The sequence below is a fragment of the Erithacus rubecula genome (genome assembly GCF_903797595.1).
Source record: "Erithacus rubecula genome assembly, chromosome: 4".
In the NCBI taxonomy this organism is placed as follows: domain Eukaryota; kingdom Metazoa; phylum Chordata; class Aves; order Passeriformes; family Muscicapidae; genus Erithacus; species Erithacus rubecula.
Genome location: NC_136686.1, coordinates 13,720,903 through 13,741,117, shown reverse-complemented (window position 1 = coordinate 13,741,117; position 20,215 = coordinate 13,720,903). Strand labels below are relative to the sequence as shown.

At 38.7% G+C, this 20,215-nt stretch overlaps 1 protein-coding gene across 2 annotated transcripts in view; it reads right to left on the bottom strand.

Annotated features, from left to right (window-relative positions):
- Positions 1–20,215, bottom strand: part of PTN (pleiotrophin) — a 76,973-nt gene that overhangs the window by 16,324 nt on the left and 40,434 nt on the right. Inside the window, exons 2-4 of one of the 2 annotated variants that reach the window (XM_079305115.1) lie at positions 7,897–7,996; positions 6,220–6,393; positions 5,037–5,198 (exon numbers count right to left, since the gene is read on the bottom strand). In XM_079305115.1, coding sequence (XP_079161241.1) covers positions 5,037–5,198; positions 6,220–6,393; positions 7,897–7,978 — 418 coding nt within the window. In that variant the 5' untranslated portion in view covers positions 7,979–7,996. Of the gene's footprint in view, positions 1–5,036; positions 5,199–6,219; positions 6,394–7,896; positions 8,007–20,215 lie in introns of both variants that reach the window. The other variant, XM_079305114.1, reaches the window with a different exon arrangement.

Below are 20,215 nucleotides of genomic sequence, written 5' to 3'. Positions count from 1 at the left end.
TGTCAGAAGCATTTTGTGCTCCTCAGCACAAGTTGCCCCTTAAAGCCGCCACTCAACAGAAGTGCCTGAGTCTCACATCTGTCAGGACAGTTTAGGGAGACCTTCAAAATCACCAGCCTTGCAGACATTGATTAGAATATGCAATTGTGTGTGCTAGAGGAGTGAAACACTAATCTTAGAAAATTAGAATTTTAGTTACCTTGCTGAAAATAATTAAAAGTTAGAAAGGAGTAGTTGTCTGAAACTTAAATAATTTATTGTCATTTCATCCTTGCTCAGCTGCGCTTACAATGGGAAAACATGAAACTAGTGAGCAAAACCAAAGAAACACAGACAATACAACCAGAAACCCATTCTTTGAAAAATTGGACTATCTCCAGAAATCATTTGTATTGTCATTGATAGAAAAGGTAAAGAGTTTAGGGTGAGGAAGACTTGCCTTACTTCTTCCTTTTAAGATCCCTCCCCATGACTTAATTGAGTCCCCAGATTTAATTTAAGAAGTCAATCACGCATGCTTAATAGTTATTCAAGCTAATTACCATAGGAAGGGGGGATGGGAAGGGCTGTTATTATGAATATGTATTTAGTTGGATCCTTTGCCAATAAATAGACTTTGTGATCACCTGTAATTTTGCAGTGCATATTAGAGGATTACCTCACGCTGCTGCCCAGTGCTGAATAAACATACACTTTCAAACTTTAAACTGTTACAGAGTCTTGTCCATCACAGTTTAGTATCAGTATTAGACCAGTACTCATATTTTGGTAAATCAGGAGAGGTGCCTGCCTCCACTGGGATTTTGTGATAAAAATCATCCTTTCATCCTTTCCAGACTTCTTGAGAGGCTGTCTCATGACCTCATTTGTGTACTAAATACACAATAAACTGTGGTGCCTGAGACATCACTGTCACATTGCTGACAATCTGTCTGTCTAAATGCACAGTAGTCAATAAGGAAAGATGTTTTTCATCCTGTGTTACCTACACTTTAACCCAGCAGCCCAGGACCAAGCTACTGTCTTTCAGTCTGAGAACACTTGAGCAAAGCTATGGAGCAAAAAGCTTATGAGGACACCAGGTAAAATTAAAATTCCTGGTTCATCATCTGCTCTCATCCTTAAATATAACTGTAATCCATAAAACAGCTGCTCAGAAGTAAAAAGTATTGACACAGACCAGTTGCTAAGATGAAAATTTATTTTTTTTTTAGTTTCAAAAATAATAGAGAGTGCTAAAAAAAGGTTTTAGGCTTTTCTATGAATGCTTACTAACTATAAAATAAACCCATAAAAATACTTAGGTTATCAGTTTATGAAGAAGGCATTGATTTCCAAAGTTTCTGAGCATCTCCTGCTTTAACTTAGCACAACTTTTGTCAGAGATCATAGAAGTCCTGGAAAACGAAACTAGATTTTATCAAAAAATCTGTAAAATTATAAACCTTGCAATTTTTTTGCAGCTACGATTTTTCTGTTAAGAATAGATCCAACTCCAATAAAGAGCTGTCATTTTTGAAATTGTTAAGTGAGAGGAGGGAGACTCATCGTATCTGCAAAGCTGCCATATGTTGATGGGCAGGAAAGGTGGATAAGCAACAAAAGAGCAGCATCAATGCCTAAGATTGATTTATTGGCTTTTTTCTCAAAGAACAGAGAAGATGAGGAGGAATGTCAGTCACCATATCCCATATTTCATGAAGAAAATATATCAGGGGAAATTTGTTGCACAACACTTCATTAATCAGGCCTAGACAAGATAACCTTTCTTACCCACACAATTCCTGAGGTTCTTAAATAATCACACTAATTTTTTTAAAAATTAGGTAGAATTCTGAAGGTCCTAGATTCTCCCCATGCAAGCAATGATCAAAATAAAATTTATATTTAGCTAATTCAATAGGTCTAATGAACAAGATTTTCTTCTTGAACTTCTCAATGAAGGTTTTCTTCTTTCAACACAATCCATAGAAGACATGCTCAGAATATTGTTTACAATCCAGTCTCTCCATAACAAAACCTCTTTTGCAATAATAGAAGAAATTTAGGTTAGTCCAGTAGTTAGTATTCTTACTGTAGATAAATTCTTGTACAAAGAAATACTATACCTGAATCTTTAAAAGATGGCAAGCGACAAAAAAGTAAAAGAAGATATATAAAAGTACCATTGATTGGAGAAGCCAAATAGGGTTTTTACTGATGTCAATTATAGTACGAAATAAAAAGGAAAACTGATATAATGGAGAAGTTGCAAATACAATCTAATAGAATAAAAATTTCACCTAATTGGAAAGGGGATTATGAAAGTCACAAAAACAACACTTTTTTTCTGAATATACTGGTATTTTTCAGTGCAATATTCTCAGTCAGCTTTTGGTACTCTCAGCCTGTTGCTGTCAGAGGCACGTTCATGGTGCACCTCTTGAAGCAAAGACCAGTCAGAAAGGCAACCACTCACAGTAACACAGATTCCTGACCTGCTAAGCCTCTGACTGACTGCTCTGCTGCCACAGCACCCAAATGCCAGATAACCCTGCCCTGATCGGCCAGGCAATCCTAGTAGGAATGGACAGCCTTGGATCAGCATTCAGAGATCCACCTGTATCAGTGTCTATTAGTACAGACCTTTCACACTTCAGAAAATAACCTGCTGCTTCCAAATAATGCACTGAGGGCTTTTTTTGTTATAGTCTTGGGGCACTGATGAAAAGTTTGGGATGAAAAAGGAGCCTGATATATAACTGTAGACCATTTGAAGTGCTCAGGCCATAACCTATTTCTTCTCATTTCCAAAGAAGGGAATTCATTCCCATTCTAGCTACAGATTGAATGCAGTTTAAACCTTTTACTTTATCTTAGTTGTGGGTTTGGACTTACCTCTGACCCATAATTTCCTTCATCTCAGGAAGAAAACAAATACTCTCATTCCAGCCAACATGCCAGCACTCCAATTTTTAACTCAGAAATAAAGTTCAGTGGGGCAAATCTTTTCATACAGTATTAATTAATCTGCTTGACCTAATTTCTTCCTCTAGCATCTCCTTCTCCTGGTGCCAGCACACTGTCCAGTGTAGCTCCTGTGTAGTCATACCCACAGATCTGCAATATGGGCTTAGCTCCAAGCCCAGGCAGGCTATGTGTGTATGACTTCCACGCCTGCTGCTCCTGCTAATGCCAACAGCAGATGAGTGAGCAGGTGGCATGCAGGAAGATTCCGTGAGATTTCCAACGCAGATCAGGAGAGCACAACTGCCCACAGTTATTATGATTAAAAACCCACATTTGCACCTATTTCTCTTTTTGCATTCCTTCAAATCAAATAGTCAGGTTTCATAATTAAATCAAACCCCATAACTGGTTGCTGCAGTTAGTCCCAATCCAATTTTCAGTCTCAGCTATAACTCACTCCTAGATTCTAGAATCAGTTAAAGTTGACTCCAGTCCAGCAATTTCTCAAGCTCTGCCTTTACTGCTATAACTTGAAAATGAGCCTGTAGCACCCAAGAGCACTGCTCTCACAAAACAATGCTGCATCAATGCTCTGCTTTGTCCCTCTCTCCCCCTGTTCTGACAGCCATTGACAGAATATAGATTTATGAGTCAGTGGAAGCAGGACAAAGCAGAGGCTCAAGGGACAGAGGCCGTCTGGCAGCACAATAGGAAGCCTCATTCAGTAAACTCCCAAAGGCTACTTAGGCATGAAAACTCAGTGAAAAAAAGATAACAAAAACACACACAAAAAACAAAAATCAAAACTCCAAAAACATGAAAAGAAGTCCTGCCCTCCAAACTGCTAAACAATAAAATCACACATCTCAAAGCCCTTCCTGCATTCCCATCCAATCACTTCAATTTCTAAATGATGTTTATTGTCTCCAGCTCAACCAGCTCAGGTGGTCTCTGGAAATCTAGTTGTAACTTTGCTGCTCCACAATCTATCACTGTCTGCACAGATTCTAGATTTGTCTGATAATTCCATGGATAGTGTGCAAGGAAAACCGGATGGATGGATGGATGGATGGATAGATGGACACACAAACACAAGCACACAAAGTGCCTGCAACTTCCCTGGTTGCTCAAGCAGAGCAGGCCACCTGCAGGTACAGCTCCAATCAATGGTGCACAGGCCACAGTTTGAAAATTGTTTGTCCTGGTGTACCTGCCACACCTAATCACATTTATTTGCATTGTTATCCAAGTATTCAGAGACTAGAATGTGTCAAACCCTGCTAGTTTTAAGTAAACAAATGTCAGGGTAGAATAGCTTTTATAATCTACTTAAAACACATTACTTTTGTTCTCAAACAAGATTTCAATTTTAAGTCCCTCTATAAATCATCCTATACACATAACACCTGCTACTCCAACAAAAAAGTATATTAAAAAGCTTAAATGATTAGACAGAAAATAAGTTTTTCTAAGGGCCACCTGGAAAAACAAATGCAGGGCATATGTCTTTCTCTGTACCAGGGATTATACTGTCAGTCTCACTTAAATAAACAAATACATTCTGTACTATTCTTCCTGCTATGTTTGATTAAATAATAAACATCCCCAAGGGTGCACAATATTTTCATATTTCAATGTGCAGTGAGAAGAATATCCTTTCAATCCTACTTTTCCAGAAGGAAAACCACCTTTTTTTCAACAAGTCATAATTACCAAATAAAGATGTCTTTATCAATGGATATTTTTTCATGTTTTTCTTATTATTCCATTTCTATCAACAAGTGAGTTATGAGAAGAATCTTTACTCTGGAAGTCTAGTTGTGTAAGCAAACTGGTAACAGTACAGGTGGGCTAAAGTTAAAATTGGAGCTCTAATCTTCTTACTTTTCAAGTGCAAGACAGTCTTGGCTATCCAGTTCAAGAATATTACCTGCCTGAGCACTGACAGACAGGAGAAGTGCAGAGGTGAGGAAAGGCCATGAAAGTGCAATATCCTGTACAGCTGAGCTCCCACTGAAGCATGCAGGACATCACAAACCCACTGATTCAAATGAATTATCATGCAGCTTTCAGCTAATAGAATTTACCTTGAGGTTTGGGTTTGGTAAGCTTCCCACAGGGCTTTGAGATTGTGACAGTCTTCTGGCAGTCAGCATTATGGAGGGCTCTCTTTAGGTTCCCAGTCCGAGTCTTCAAGGCTGTGTTCAAGTCACATTCTCCCCAGGCCTGGAACTGGTATTTGCACTCCGCTGCAGCAAGGAAAAAAAAGGCAAAATTTAAAACACAGTGACTGAGTGTGAAAACAAAAATGTTGTGAGTATAATAGGATATCCCAGGCAGTTGGTGCTTACAGACAAAAAGATGTGCAACCAAAAAAAAGAATCCCAAGAAAACTTTCAAGATTATTTGCAGTGATAATTGCACTCTCGCCCGCCTCCCCAGGGCTTTAAAATTAATCTTCTGGCTTTTTCCTGGACATTGCATTTTTTGGCATATAACGAAAAATACATTCAGCTATATGGATATGAATAGAAAAAAAAAAGAAAAAAAAAAGACAACAACAACAAAAAAACCCCAGCAGTTTGAAATATCATTTACATTCTATAAGGTTGTTTCTCCATTTGTGTGATGCCAGAGGTTACCAAATAAAGCTTGAACAGAATGTATGCGCACCCATAAACTTCTCAAGTCTGAAACTGCAGCACTGATTGTGTTGGTAAAGTCACAATAATTTCAAAATCATGCAAACTGTTTACTAGGAAAAAAAGACAAGTTTGCAAGAGTAATCAAATTTGAGTTTTGGACAGACATCTTGTCCAGGACAGATCTGATATATCTTCCCAAACTGGTACGTACAAACCTTCTGATGTGAATGATAACAATGAAATCCACTCACTTCACTCACTGCCATCATTGCATACACGGGCAGCCAGCCCACCACAGCCCATCACTCACTGATAGCCTGTGACAGCCATCGCAGAGGCTCACAGCTGTGAACCTGCCTTACTGCCCTCAGCAGGGACAAACCCCACAGAGGGCAGATACCAGCACACAGGAAGGCAGCATTTATAACCAGTTATAGGGACCCTCTGCAGAGGAGCTCTATGGAAGCAGTCTTCTGACACCATGAATGTTCTAGCTCTGATGAACCTGAAATACAGGTCTAATGCCTTCACCAAGACATGTGCAGAACTAAGCAGAGAACACAGGCTTCCTGCTCTATATTCAAAATAAAACCCAAAGTAAATCCCTCAAGAAAGTGATGCTGACCTCCAAATTGCTTCTTCCAGTTGCAGGGAATCTTGCACTTCTGGGTCTTGGTGGTTTGTTTGCACTCAGCTCCAGTGCGAGTGCCCTCGCGAGTCCCCAGGCCACAATCACCACTGGTGGGCACGCACACACTCCACTGCCATTCCCCACAGTCAGACTTCTTTGCCTTTTTCTCTGGATGAAGACAAGGAACCAAGCCAGGGAAGTGGTTAATACCCAGAGCCTACAGAGAAGTTGCCTTAACCAAACTTAACCAAAATCACAGCACCTGGAAGGGTGAGTTAGGAAGACATTCGTAACACGATTGCCTTAAAAGCAAAAGGTCTGACATCCTCTTCACAATTCTGTAGAGACAAGTCAGTCCCTTTAAGTCCAAAGCAGGATGATCATTCAAATTCAGCCCCACTGCCATGTTTACTATTCCATTTGTATATTCTCAAGTGAATTCTCATCTTCAGAAATCTAAAAACCCAGAGGGATCACTGACCAAAACATGCAGGAGGGCTCTCACTCAGAAAGAACACTCCCCTATGTCCAGTAGCTAGTGGCATGCAAATATCATCACTTCCAGCTGAAGCCCTATAAACTAGGCAATGAGAAATGTATGTGCTGGCATTGTGTATCAGAGGATTTGAGCACCTCCAGGAAGCAACTGTGGGATGCAAACTTTTGATCTGCTGTACCATGTCATATTTTGTATCAGAATATGAATAAAATTTCAAAGGCAAAGCAGCTACTTGGAAAAAGTGTTATCGAAGTGCTGTTAATTCAGGTGGGTTTGTTGCACAGGGAAAAAAAGTAAGGATCATGATTTTATGTAGATCCTTAAACCCCATTTTTATGAGAAAAGACAGCAATGTTATCAAACCAAAGGATTCACAAAATAATTACTTAGGCCCCTAAAACATCACAAGTGACTATAAATATACTTATATTAAATTATTTTTCTTCTAGGTATTGCATGCTTATCTTAGCATTCCCTCGAATTTCCACAAAGCCAAAATGCTTTAAAAGTTCTTTTTTATTATTATTATTTTACTGGGAACACTAATTATGACAGAGTCACAGTTCATATTATCTGGTGTATAAGTTGCCTGAAAATAGTAAGACCTCAAGAAAACCACCAAAAAATACTTTCCTTAAAAAATGTCAAAGCTGATTTGACAGATATGAATTTTCCACCCCGGGCCGGTTTCTCCTATAATGAGGTCTAAGTTCATCACTGACAGAAAGCAAGTACTGCTGGATGTCTGGCTGTGCAACAGCATGTTAGCACAGTTCTTTGTCAGAGGATTTCCACATCACACAGCATCAGTGTAACACTGTCATATATAACACTGAACAAGTGACATAGCTGCTCTTTCATCACTCATGTCTGGTTCCCCCTAAGTCAAACATGAAACTATTCACAGAGCAGATTTTAAGCTGCTTTGCAATACCCACTATGTGATAAACCAAGGGGTTTACCCCAGTTTCTGGGGCAGCCAAGCTACCACTTGACATGGAAACCCCTTTCTGTTTCCCTATTTAACACAGAACAACATGACAGCCAAAAATCCTACCTTGATATCAAAAGGTTAACAAGTGACTTGATTTCATAACAAAACCAGAAGTATTTGACATTCTCACACATATGCAGTCTATCTTGAGGGTTAACTGAGTTAGACTGGACCTTACCTGGTTTCTCTTTCTTGCCAGCCTCAGTGGTACTCACAGCTGCCAGAAGGAAAATGAGTGCCAGGAAGGCAGCTTTGAACATTCGACGTTGCAGTTGTTGCTGATGCATTCTGCAGATCAATGACAGAGGGAAAAATATGGTTAGTGAGACTGTAAAAAGTGGGACTTCAACTAAAGCATTTTTAGGAAGCACTGCTTCAGGACCACAAGACAGAAGCAGGTCAAACATAACTAGCTATTGCCAGAATGGGCAATTATCTCCAGTATGGAGAGAATACAGATATTTTTTTAACTATTTTCCAGCCTGTGTACCAAATCTATATCACTGATGCTATTGGAGGAGTTTTGGTATGGGAAGCTCTGTAACTATTGCTTGCCTTCTAGAAATCTGCTGGAGAATCAAGGATCCTGACAGGTTTGGAATGTCACTCTTCTTTTCTGACCTCTGGCTGTGTAAAAATAAGCAAAACATACACTTCATGTTTCAGTTTATTAATTCATATGAAGTGGGGAATACTCTACTGTCCACTTTGCAAGGGTTGAAGTTCTTATTAGGCTTAATTGACATCTGAAAATAGCTTCTTTCACAAAAACTTATATTGGTGGTATGTGATGCATCATCTTGTCATTGGCATGTTGCTACATACTTCCTCCCCTCAAATTAGTGTCTCTTCATAATATAAATTAATTGTTTGAATTATAATATAATTGTTTGAAATACAAAGTAGGCACAGAGATAGGACTTGTACACACTCCTAGAGGCTATCCACATCATGCTAATTAACCCAAAATCTGGATTTGGGAAGTAAATATTCAAATACCAAAAGGTATTAAATACATTTGCTTGGGATTGAAGCATCAGTCACCAAAAGTCATTCTGAGTTTTCTCTTTCCCATTTCTATGATTTGCACTGTCTCATTTTGGCACTGTTTATTGGAACACAGGGCCTTCAATACATATGTTAAAAATAAGCAACCTCCCTCTTTCCTAGAGACATCTCTTCAGTAGGCAGCCAGGTACCAAGACAGTGGACTTCTCTTGGAAGAAAGGAAGGTTACTCCAATTATTTGTTCAGTTTTTCTTTTTTCTCACACCGGGACCCATGACGTGCATGTTATACCAGCCTTCAGATGAAGTGTAAGAGTGCCACTAAGATGGTCTTTAAAACTCAGCTGGACTGATATTAAAGTTTAATGGCAGCTTGATCTCATTTGCTGAGCACAGCAACCGTGGAGGAGAAATATTTCTCAACGTGAACAAAGAACAAAATGTATTTGAAATTTAATTTGGCTTTCCTCAGTATTCTCTGCTGGCCATCTCTTGCTCAAATGCAACATAATTATAACTGACATGGAAGTCAGGAGAGGAATCCCAAACATAGAGACTTTTAAGTATCTGACTTTAATATCATCCTAGAAGTCAGATGAGACATCTTAATAGGCGTGCTCATTCGAAGACTGCAAGAGGTGTGGCATTCAAATGTCTGAAAGAGCTGTCATTAGCACCAGTTTCATTTACTTCAAAAGAAAGTATCATGTCCCATGAAGAAGAAAGGACAACCACTGTTTCCAGCAAACTCAAACGAGCCCAGAGTTGAGCATGTGAGTTGCCAGAGAGCTTGGCTTCATTTTTCCTTTTCTTCTGCTACATGTTTCCACTCAGAGCCTCTCATGCTTGGCAGAAAAATAATGAAATAAAATAGATAGATAACTAACTAACTAACTAAATAAATACATTAAATAAGCAATTAAAAATAAAACATGCAACCTGCCTTTTAGGTCAGCTTACATCAAATTGATTTTCCATAATCAAATGAGCATCTCATTTTATGAGGAAAGGCAGAGAGAATTGTATTTGTGCAGCCTGAAAAAAAGAAGGCTTGGGGTGACCTAACTGCAACCTTCCAGTACCTGAAGGGAGCTCCCAATAAAGATGAAGAGAGACCTTTCACAAGAGCGTGTAGTGACAGAACAAAGAGGAATTAATTCAAATTGAGAGTAGGGTTAGATGAGATATTAAGAAAAAATTCTGTACTGTGACCATCGTGAGGCACTAGAACAGGTTACCCAAGTAAATTCTTTACTGTGACCATGGTGAGGCACTGGAACAGGTTACCCGAGTAAGTTGTGGAAGCCTCATCCCCCGAAGGGTTCAAGGCTAAGCTGGATGGAGTGCTGAGCAACTGGTCTAGTAAAAAGGTGTCCCTGCCCATTGTAGGGGGTTGGAATTAAATGGTCCTCAAGGTCTCTTACAATACAAACCATTCTATGATTCAAACACAGTTGTCATACTATTAAAAGAAAAAAAAAAAAAAATTAATCTCCACACTCAGTCCCTTGTCCCCTTCCTTTGGGGAAGCTTCCCCACCAGTTACACTGCACTCCCACTAACACCCCCTTATCACTCTAATTGTCTTCTCATTTAATCTCTTCCAATCAGTTTTTCAGAATCCTGTGTTGAAGGAGAGAGTTAATTGATGTCCTGGAAGCACACACAGCAGGATGTTACAGTTGTTTCTGTTGTTGCATTGGTTGGGCCCGGGGTGGGGGGCTGGTGTGCCAGGTCGGAGACAAAGACACCACACTCGTTGGTCACTGTGAGCACGCTTAAATAGGGTGCTTGAGCTTTCCCGGGCTCACACAGGTGTCTGGTCACTATTTCAGTCACTCATCTCCTCAACCAGCCATACATGAGCACCCAGGGTCCAAGAGATGAGCCGGGATTTTCACCCAGGTAACTGCCTTACAGGCCAGCTGAGCTCCAAACTGCAGCCCCTAGAAGAGCTGCATATGCACTGCCACAGAATGAGATTCAAACACTTGCATACCTCAAGTCACAGAGAGGTGTCAGAAGCTGAAGCAAAGGCAGCACAAGTGGTTTTGCTCTACAGGATGCCACCAAATACAAGAGATGGTCCCTCCTACATCCTCACTGCCCACCCCAGGGATCTGGGATGTGGTCACACATACCCCAGAGACTCCCCAGTCACTGGGAGTCACGGATAACTAGGGAAGCTGCCTCATAATAATTTAAAAGGGACTCAAATTTAAATCTAACATTCTTTTCAGTAAAACAGGGGAAAATAGTTAGGTTTGGGAATCTGAAACATTCCAGAAGCCCTATGAACAAAACCCCACACACCCTTAACACAGCATGTTTTCCTAAGACTCAAGACTTCCCTACAGCTCGAACACTTGCCAGATGTCTAATGCAAACACTGAACCTGCAGAGATACAGATATTTCATCTCTCTGCAGAGACCCAGGCCACCTGTTGAAGTGCTTTTCTTACACCTACAAGTGAAAAGCCATGATGTGCAAATGGAGACCAAGCCTCACACCACACCAACACTTCAAATATGATGTAACCAGTGCGATCACAGAAAACCATTTAACTGTTTTGCACATGATAAACAGCAAAGGTGGGTGCTCTCACAAAATTACGAACAGCCCATATGTAGTACTCACAAAATAGTAGATATTTTTTTCAAAAGTCCAGCAAATGCCATCCACAAGCCAATATGAGTCCAATCATCTGTTTTTCTTGGGAATATTTTAGTTGCCAGTTAAAAGATAAATTAAGATAAAAACTCGCCAGACCAGACTTGTTTCTGTGAATAATATATGTTACTGAAAATAACTGTGTCTTTTTTGGGTTACTTTTTCAAATTTCAGAGGTGACAGTCTGGCTTTTTTTGAGATTATTTGATAACATTTTCTGTTGAGCCTTTGATTTAAAGAATAGCCAGAACTGCTAATAAAAAGTGTTACACTGCATACAAAGCAGACTCCTCCTGGATATTTTGATTTTTTTAATGAGCCTTCTGGGTACACCAACTGCAATAGGTAAATCATGCCATGAGAGGAAAGCATCTCTAAAATCCTGCATGACTCTCCTTAAACAAAGCAAGCGATAGTATTTAAACAAATGGCAGGGGTATTTACAACCACAGAAAGACAAAGATAATAGTCAAAGAAAGAAAATATATTTTTAACATTTGGGCTGCTACAGGAAACTTCAGAAGAGAGAAAAGGTAAAGAGAAAGAAAGAGTTTAGAACAGTTTAAATGGGAAGTTGGAACAACATGAGGAAAAGAGAGCGAGTAATCACATAAAGAGCACCAAAGCAAGAAAGAGAGAAGAGATTAAGTGGTTAATGACAGTTAAACACTAAACCAGAGAGTGTTGAAAAAAGCATGAAGTTCATAATGAAGGGAGAATTGAAGACCAGTTGAGATACACCATAGCAAGTGGCTTCTTGCAGCAAAAGTAAGGCATAGGAATTACTTCAGTGTTACAGTTGATTTCACAGTCAATTTTGCTTGAGAGTAAAAAATGAATGTAAAATTAAAAGTGGCAGGCAGTCAGAGAATTAATGACTTCATCAACCATCCATCCATGGTTTCAATTACACGTTGAGCCTCAGAAAGAAAATCTGGCAGAAATCACTCCATGGCTGCAACTTAAGGGACCTTTTGAGCAGAGCTTGAGCCTCCCACTCTAAATCCCACACTACCCCCAACCCAATCCATTTTACAATCCCACTCAAGTGGGCAGCCCAGGCAGCACAGGCATTTCAATGCTGTTCTTCCTAGACCTCTGGATTGCTCTAAGTGCAAGTTAAGCTTGCCAGAGTGACTCAATCTGCACTCACAAAATTAACTGACACCCAAGTACTCCTGAATCTGAGCAAGTCTTCCCAAATACAAGCTTTCAGAACAAAGCAGACAATTTTGGATGAAGCTCTATTGGTGAGCAAGTGTTTATTTTTCCTGGCCTGAATGAAGCTGGCATATGCAACACATCCCAGGATCACATATGCCTTTTACAGGTGGCTTTTTTTGCTGTTAATAACTTTTATGCACAAGCTCTTCCCTTCATCTGCTCTTTCCAAAGCAACTGTCAAAGTCCTAGTTATAGAAGCAAGTATTTCATTATTAGTCCATATGAGTATAATCTACCACACTGAATGACCAGGTCTTCTCACATTATTATAACAACTTGCCCATATCCTCCAGCTGTTCCAGCATAACGTGCCAAACACCAGCTGTGTTGATGAGCCACACAGGTTTTATGACTCTATTATAATAATATCTTATAAAGAAATGCAGAGCTATTATGTTAGCAGAGGCCTTGAGAAGTGGAGACACAGGATACAATGCAGAGGAGTACAGACATGGAAGATATGGTGCACCAGCTTGACACAGAGACCCAAACATTTGCTATAAACAACTATCCCACAGTCAGATAAAGAAGCTCAGACATGGACCTGGATGAAGCTGGATACAGGGGCAAGAAAGAGAAAACAGAAATAGTTTCCAATATATCTAGAAGGTGTCTTCTCTAGGAAGTTTGCACATAACAAGATTGCAGACTAATGGAGAGAGAGAGAAAGGCATGAAAGCATGATAGCAAACATAAAAAAAACAAAAAAACAAAAAAACAAAAAAAAAATAACCCAAAAAAGAACTCCAAAAAACCCCAAAAAAACAATCCCAGGTTGATCCTAGAGCAAGGAAAATGAAACCAGCAACATGAACATTCTTCTGAACAAGGACCTCAGAGGATGGCAGGTCACCATAACCATCCCCACCACCCACACGATGAAATCACCAACCTGAGATAAGAAGAGCTGGGGAAGGGTCAACATAACATCAGGAAAAGCATTTGAATCCAAGTTCACGTATAACAATTTTAACTGTGGTGGTGACGTTGTTAACATTATTAGAACACCTGCATAGATATAATATTTTTCTGCAATAGTTATATGCACACTAATAACGATCCTTGGATTAGACCATTAAGATTTAAATTATACTAAAAATAAATCTTTGGCCTAATATAACTATATAAAAAAAGGTATAGTTCCTCTTTTGCATTGGACAGTATTTTGAGCTGTGACTCCCAGCTTCACACACTATTATTTTCACCCCATGACCATGAATAAAAATACATCCCAGGGGCAGACTTAAAAAGTTCCTTCAATCCATTCTTTTTCTTCAAAACACTGCTCATTTTGAGTCCTCTTTAAACTCCCTGTTCACGTTAGAACTAACTTTTGCATTAATCCTTCTTTTTTCCTGCTTAAATGAACAATTTCTCTCAAGTCCCACAACAAATACTTTAATATAAATTACAGTTTGATTAGTACCAGATTAGTTACGTCTACAAAATCAGTTTTTAAATTAGCTAGTTTGGGACATCAGTCTCCTTTCAGTAAACACATGCTGTGTTTAATGAAACGTAATATTTAACTCCACTTCTTAAATTATTCTCTTATTCAAAATGTGCTCTACTTTACAGACTGTCGAGGGCAGATGAATATGTCTGCAGATACCTGGATCTGCTTCTTTCCCTCTTCTTAAACGTAATTTTTTTTATTTTTTTTTACTAAACTCCAGTTGTACAACAGCCAAAAATAAAATTTGGTCCATGGTTTAATGGTCTTAATCAATCTGAAATGTCACATGCCATTTTTACAGTAGTCAGAGATGGAAACACAAGCTTTCTCTGTAAAAGAGCAGTTAAGAGCAGTTGGCTCTTGGGAGTTTTACTTCAGAAGCACTTAAAGAATCTTTTGTTTCTCCAGGTCTTTATCTCATCCACCCCCCCAGTGCTTGGCCCTATGTTGTACCTGATCTTCCATTCAATTCTGAGGCAAAGCTAACATGCTTCTGGAGCCACACCTTTATGAGCCATAATCTTCCAGCTCTAAGGTGTTCCCTCTTCCTTCACACACATGCACATTTCCTTTGTTGTCTTGATTTCCCCTACTAGGAAAATAAAATCTAAAAGCTTCTTCACTTTCCTTGCAAGATATAAGCCAGCTTAGTTTTTGGTGAGTCTCAGCAATCTTCCACTTTTGGACTTTTAAGGCATTTCTTTATAGGATGATCACTACCTTTTTTTTTTTTTTTTTTTTTTTTTACTTTCTTCAAGTTCATAACAGCCCTTCAGTGGCTTGATTTCCTGTTAGATAAGGAATTCCTCTCTACAGCTTTTTTCCCCCACTTCTTTTTCTTGCTAACACTAGATACAAATGGTTATTTTTTGGGATAAACTTTAAGATGAGATATAAGCTCATACTGAATTTAATTCTAAAGTACTTCAACTTTTTATACTCCTGTGAAGAAATCACATCAACAAATGCTTAACTCCTAATACTGTTAGCATCATTTACCTTCTAAGTTAGGTTTTGGAAGATAAACCTTTCTGTAATGAAATATATCTTTCTATTTTACCCATGTGTAATAACACAAGGGCTTCTAACTAAAGTTACACATCTAACTTTGGGATGACATAAAGCTAGTAGATGTTTTTCTATACTTCTCCAAGATAAGATTCACATGACTTAAAACTGTCTTGTGCATCACAGAATCGTAGAATATGCGAGTTGGACAAGACTCATCAGAATCATCAATTCCACCTTCTGGCCCTGCACAGCACACCCCAGGATGACACCATGTGCCTGAGAGCATTGTACAAACACAGGCTTGGTGCTGGCACCACTTCCCTGGGGACCATGTTCAGTGCCCATCCTACCACGGGAAAAACTTCTTCCTGATTACCCAACCTAAACCTCTTCCAACCAACTTCAGGCTGTTTTGTCGAATCTCTGATCATGAGAGTGAAGAGAAGTGGTACCTGCCCCTCTACTTCCCCTCACTGAAGACCACAATGAGGTCTCCCCTCAGTTTCTTCTCTGGGCTGAACAAAACAAGTATACCAATAGCTTTTATTTATTCATTTATATATTTATCTAGTGCATATTGTTCATTTCTAGCTGCATTTCCTTTGCTGTGGTTTCTCTATTTTCTGAACCTTCAAGTTCTTTTAACCAGTTATGACTGCAGTTACAGAGTGTATGGGGGCTAACCACATAATTTTCATTTTCAAGTACTACACCTCTTTCCAGCTTCTCCAATTAATTTCCCAGGCCTGTTAGGATGGATGAAAGCTTGACAAGAAAGTCTCACAGATATGTATGCATAGCAGGAAGTTCTTTGAATGCAGAATCTGAAGAAGGAATAGAAATTAAAGGAAGTTTGATATAGAAGAGAATTGCTGAGCCAGTCATACTGGATATCTAAGTAGGCAAAGGGTATGTTAGTTAGAAGGCGCTTTTATGTCTCAGAGCAAAGAATAAACCCACCTCAAACAGAAGATTTTTTACCAAGCAAATAAATTGGTTGTTATGTATTAAGATTCTCAGCAAAGTACATAATACATTGTAACCAGAACTAGAGCTGGCTTCAGACAAGGCTACAGTTGTGGATGACAGCTGTAGGCTAGGATCTTTCACCCACGACCCATGAATTGCTGTATCATCTGGAGACAATAAACAGCATTTTAAAGAGCCATTACAGCCACCCACACCTGATATTTCTCTATTCTCACCCAAATGTGTTTCAGGTTCCAACTTCTCCTTAACTGCTTTCCATCCTGACTACTGTGGTTTATAATCTAATTCAGCTCTTTGTCTTGTCTATCCTGCCACTGTAGTGTCATTCCTTTATACAATGAATAATCTTTATTCACTTTACTTTTCCTATCCTGAGTGTGAAAAGTAGACAGACATCACATGTATTTCTCTGTATCCTTTCTCAAGGGTAAAACTCACCCAAATCTTCTCAGAAAACAGAATCTTGAGTCTCCATCATGTTATCACACATTCATGCACCAAAGAAATTCTGTGTTCATTTAAATCTATTACTATAGCCTTAGTGGTCTAAGCCCAAGACCAAGCCAAGATTTAAGGAAAGAAGGAAGGTTTAATTATAACTGATGGTCCAGCCAAATGGCCACTCTCTGGCTGAAAAACCACATCTTAATCTCATTTATAACCATAGTGATCTTTCAGAATGATTTTGATAAAGAGAACCTACTAGGATAGTGTTGAAACACCATGTTTTCTTCTTTAGGCAACTTAATTAATGAAATTATATTTTATGCTTGAGTGGGTAAGGGTGAGTTGGTTGGTCCATGTATCAAAAAACTCCCCCATATTAATTCAGAGACCTGAAGCCACTGCCAAAAGAAAAAACCTGTGTGCTCATTTTTCATACTTCTGTGACTTTTCTGAGAGGACTTGGTTTCCTCTTGGCTCATAGTAATGAAATTTTGGCAGTTCCATCACTAACACCAAACACTGGATGCCAGTACTCTGGGCTTATGTGCTAACAAGCCAGGAGAAGTGAGAATGCCCTACAAGGCAGAAATTATATTTGGCAAACTTTGTGTATATTTTCAAACTAGCATTTATACAAGTTGCAGCACAGGGTACCATAAGAAAAAGCAAGAATTAAACAGTTAGCTAAAAAGGAAAAAAAAATCATAGCATGATCCTTCTGATAAGCCCAAGTCAAACACTTACTTTCAAAAATTGCAGTGTGCAGGTCAAGGACAACCTTTTTCAATATGTAACCAATTCTATGTTCTTTTATGTTCTCTTTTCAACACGGACATTATTAAGGACCAGAAAATGAGCAATGAGGTCAGCAAACAATGCCGATGCCATAAAAAGAAGTAGGGAACAAAGAGTTACATGCCTGAAGAAAATTATTAACACAAACACAAAAGAAAAAAAAAAACCACCATCAAAACCCCACAAAAACAAGGACCTATTAACACACCTAATCTAGTTTTGTTCAAGTAAATAAACTAATTAGTTCCATTGTGAATAACAGTTCCCCTAGTCTTTGATATTTGCTTAGCTGATTGTGTATTTGTCTCTCGCATGAGACTAAGGTAAATATACATGCTGTGGATATTTTATATTTCTAGTTCCCCAGACACAAATGAATAGTTCAAATTAATAACAGATACCCCTAGGTACATGAATTCTGCCTTCAAATGCTGAGCATTATTTAGACTGGTGTAAGACTCAAGAAAATGGAAAACAATTACAGATGGAACATTTCTTTCATTTTTCCAAAAAGTTTCATGGGAAAAAAATCAATTTCTACAGGATAGCAAGTCTTTGAAAGCATTCTTATCAATTAAAAGAAATTTGTGCATGTTTTTGTAAGCTTACTACTACACAACTGCTTCCCTTTCCATTTAAAAAAAATAATTTCACACAAGATATACAGAGGATCCTACTGCTTCTCACCAGCAGACTCTACAGATACTACTGCAACATAATATCCAAACTAGAAATTTGAACCTCTGTTTGAACTCCTCATTAGTCAGCTCAATCTCTCTCTCTCATCTATGTGCAATTCCTTTATTGAAAGTTTTAGGCAAAATTTTGCCAAACCAGATCACTAAAATCTTTTATCTCATCAAAGAAGAATGAATCAGTTATAAAAGGTGTCATATTCAGGGGTCAAAATTTAACATTTATGTAATACGTTTGTGAAAAAGACAATGGTAGCAAATAGTTCCTTCCTCAAAGTATAGTAACTGGAAACATAGTGCTAAACAAACACAACAGGCAGCACTGATGGTTAGAAGGCCAAAGAATTAAAAATCTGGAGTGGAAATGGTCAAAATTTTCAAGGGGATTAAAAATGCTATGCTTCTCTCTTTCCAGACCTCCAACATGAAATTTTTAACAAGTGATTTTATATTTCAGAAAGCCTAGGGAATACATCTAATACTTCTAAACAGTAATAACTAAGAAGGAGAAAATACCCAACTAACAACCTAGCAACAAAAGAAAACCCCATTCAGTATCATAAACTGACGTTAAGGAACCAGCTATATCTATAAGGGATGAAAAAGCATGCTGTGCTATCAAGCAAAGCATTACATTTCTTTAATGTAAAAGGGGTTGTTGCTATTTTTTCTGTGGGTCCCCAGTGAGTGTACAGACATAATTTTCTTAGCCCTGGACTTCAAAAATTGTCTTAGAAATGAGATTTTTGAAATGAACATTGCTGTCGAAATCAGTTTCCTCTCATTCCCCAAGCTCTTATTTTGTTGTTCTCCACAACACACACACTTTCTCTCTTTCACTCTTTGTGGGGCTGAGCAAGTCTGGGCTCTGAACTGATAACTAATACAGCTCTGCAACTGCCTCTTCTACTGACCTTCTCCAGCTGAAAGGCTGGAAAAACAAAACAAAAACCCAAACCAACTCCTATTTCAGTTCATTCAACTATATTTCCAGATCTTAACTGAAAAAAAGACATTTTAAGCCACTTGTTGCTGCAATTTTTCCTCCTCCTTGCTCTTCCCACTACAATCACACTGCTGTCTCAGTATCAACAAAATCACAGTAAATTTCTTAAATTTTCATTTCTCCAGGACTAAAGAATAGATAGTTCTTTATCTCTCTATTCCCTTTCAACTCTGTCCCCCCCCCCCAGAATGCAAAGGATATAATTACTTGATGACAGCAGAGGGAAAACAGGCTCTTAATAGTTATTCTTTCTGCCTCTTTTCACACTTCAAACTACCCGTGGTTTTGCTTTACCTAAGGATCTTCTGGTTGCCTGAGACTGTTAAAACACAAAGAATTTTTGCATAGATTTTCAAAGTCCCTGATAAGTGGCCAGATCCCAACTACTCCACTACCATGACACTACAAGACCAGAAAAAGGCAAATCAATACCATTACAGTGAGCCTTCTGATATAATGAATATTTCCAACACTTCCTTGGCTACCTAATGTGTTTTCATCTACCAGAGATTAATTTGGGTACATTCTGAAAAACGTTAGAGTAAGGAGTGGCATATTCCCATCCACTTTTGCTGAGTAGAATGCAGAAGAGTCTTTCACTGTCTCTGTCTATCAAAGAGAAAGTTTTCTTTACTCATATAAATTTATTTATTGAAACAGAGCAAGATTATGAATCCCCAATTTCCTGTCCATTGCAGTTGCAACAATGTCCTATGGGCATCACAGTCAGGAAGGGGGAAAAAAGAAGCAATCAAGGACTAACTTTTTGTAACTGGGTCCAGAGCCAACGATTATTACTAATACTGTGAGAACACAAGCTGTATGCAGATATATTTTGATGTCACCACAGCCCCAGTGGTCACACCACAATCGTGAATGAATCATTTGAGAGCTGTTAAAGCTGTGACACGATTTGCATAATGAATAGCTGTGCTGTACAAGCCAAACAGATGCCTCCACTCTATTTTCATTTTACCCCTCTGCTCCAATGAAGACATTTTCAGCTCAATGGCAGTGGGCAAATCACAGCATCTGTTACTATCTTCATTTCTACATCTATGGAACAGGGATAATAGCACTAGCCTCCCTTAAAAGAACACTGAGAAACCCATAATAAAAATGATTATGTGAAGAGGGGATAACTTTATTAGCCAGCATCAGCTGCAGCTTGCTCTACTTTCCTGCATCTCATGCC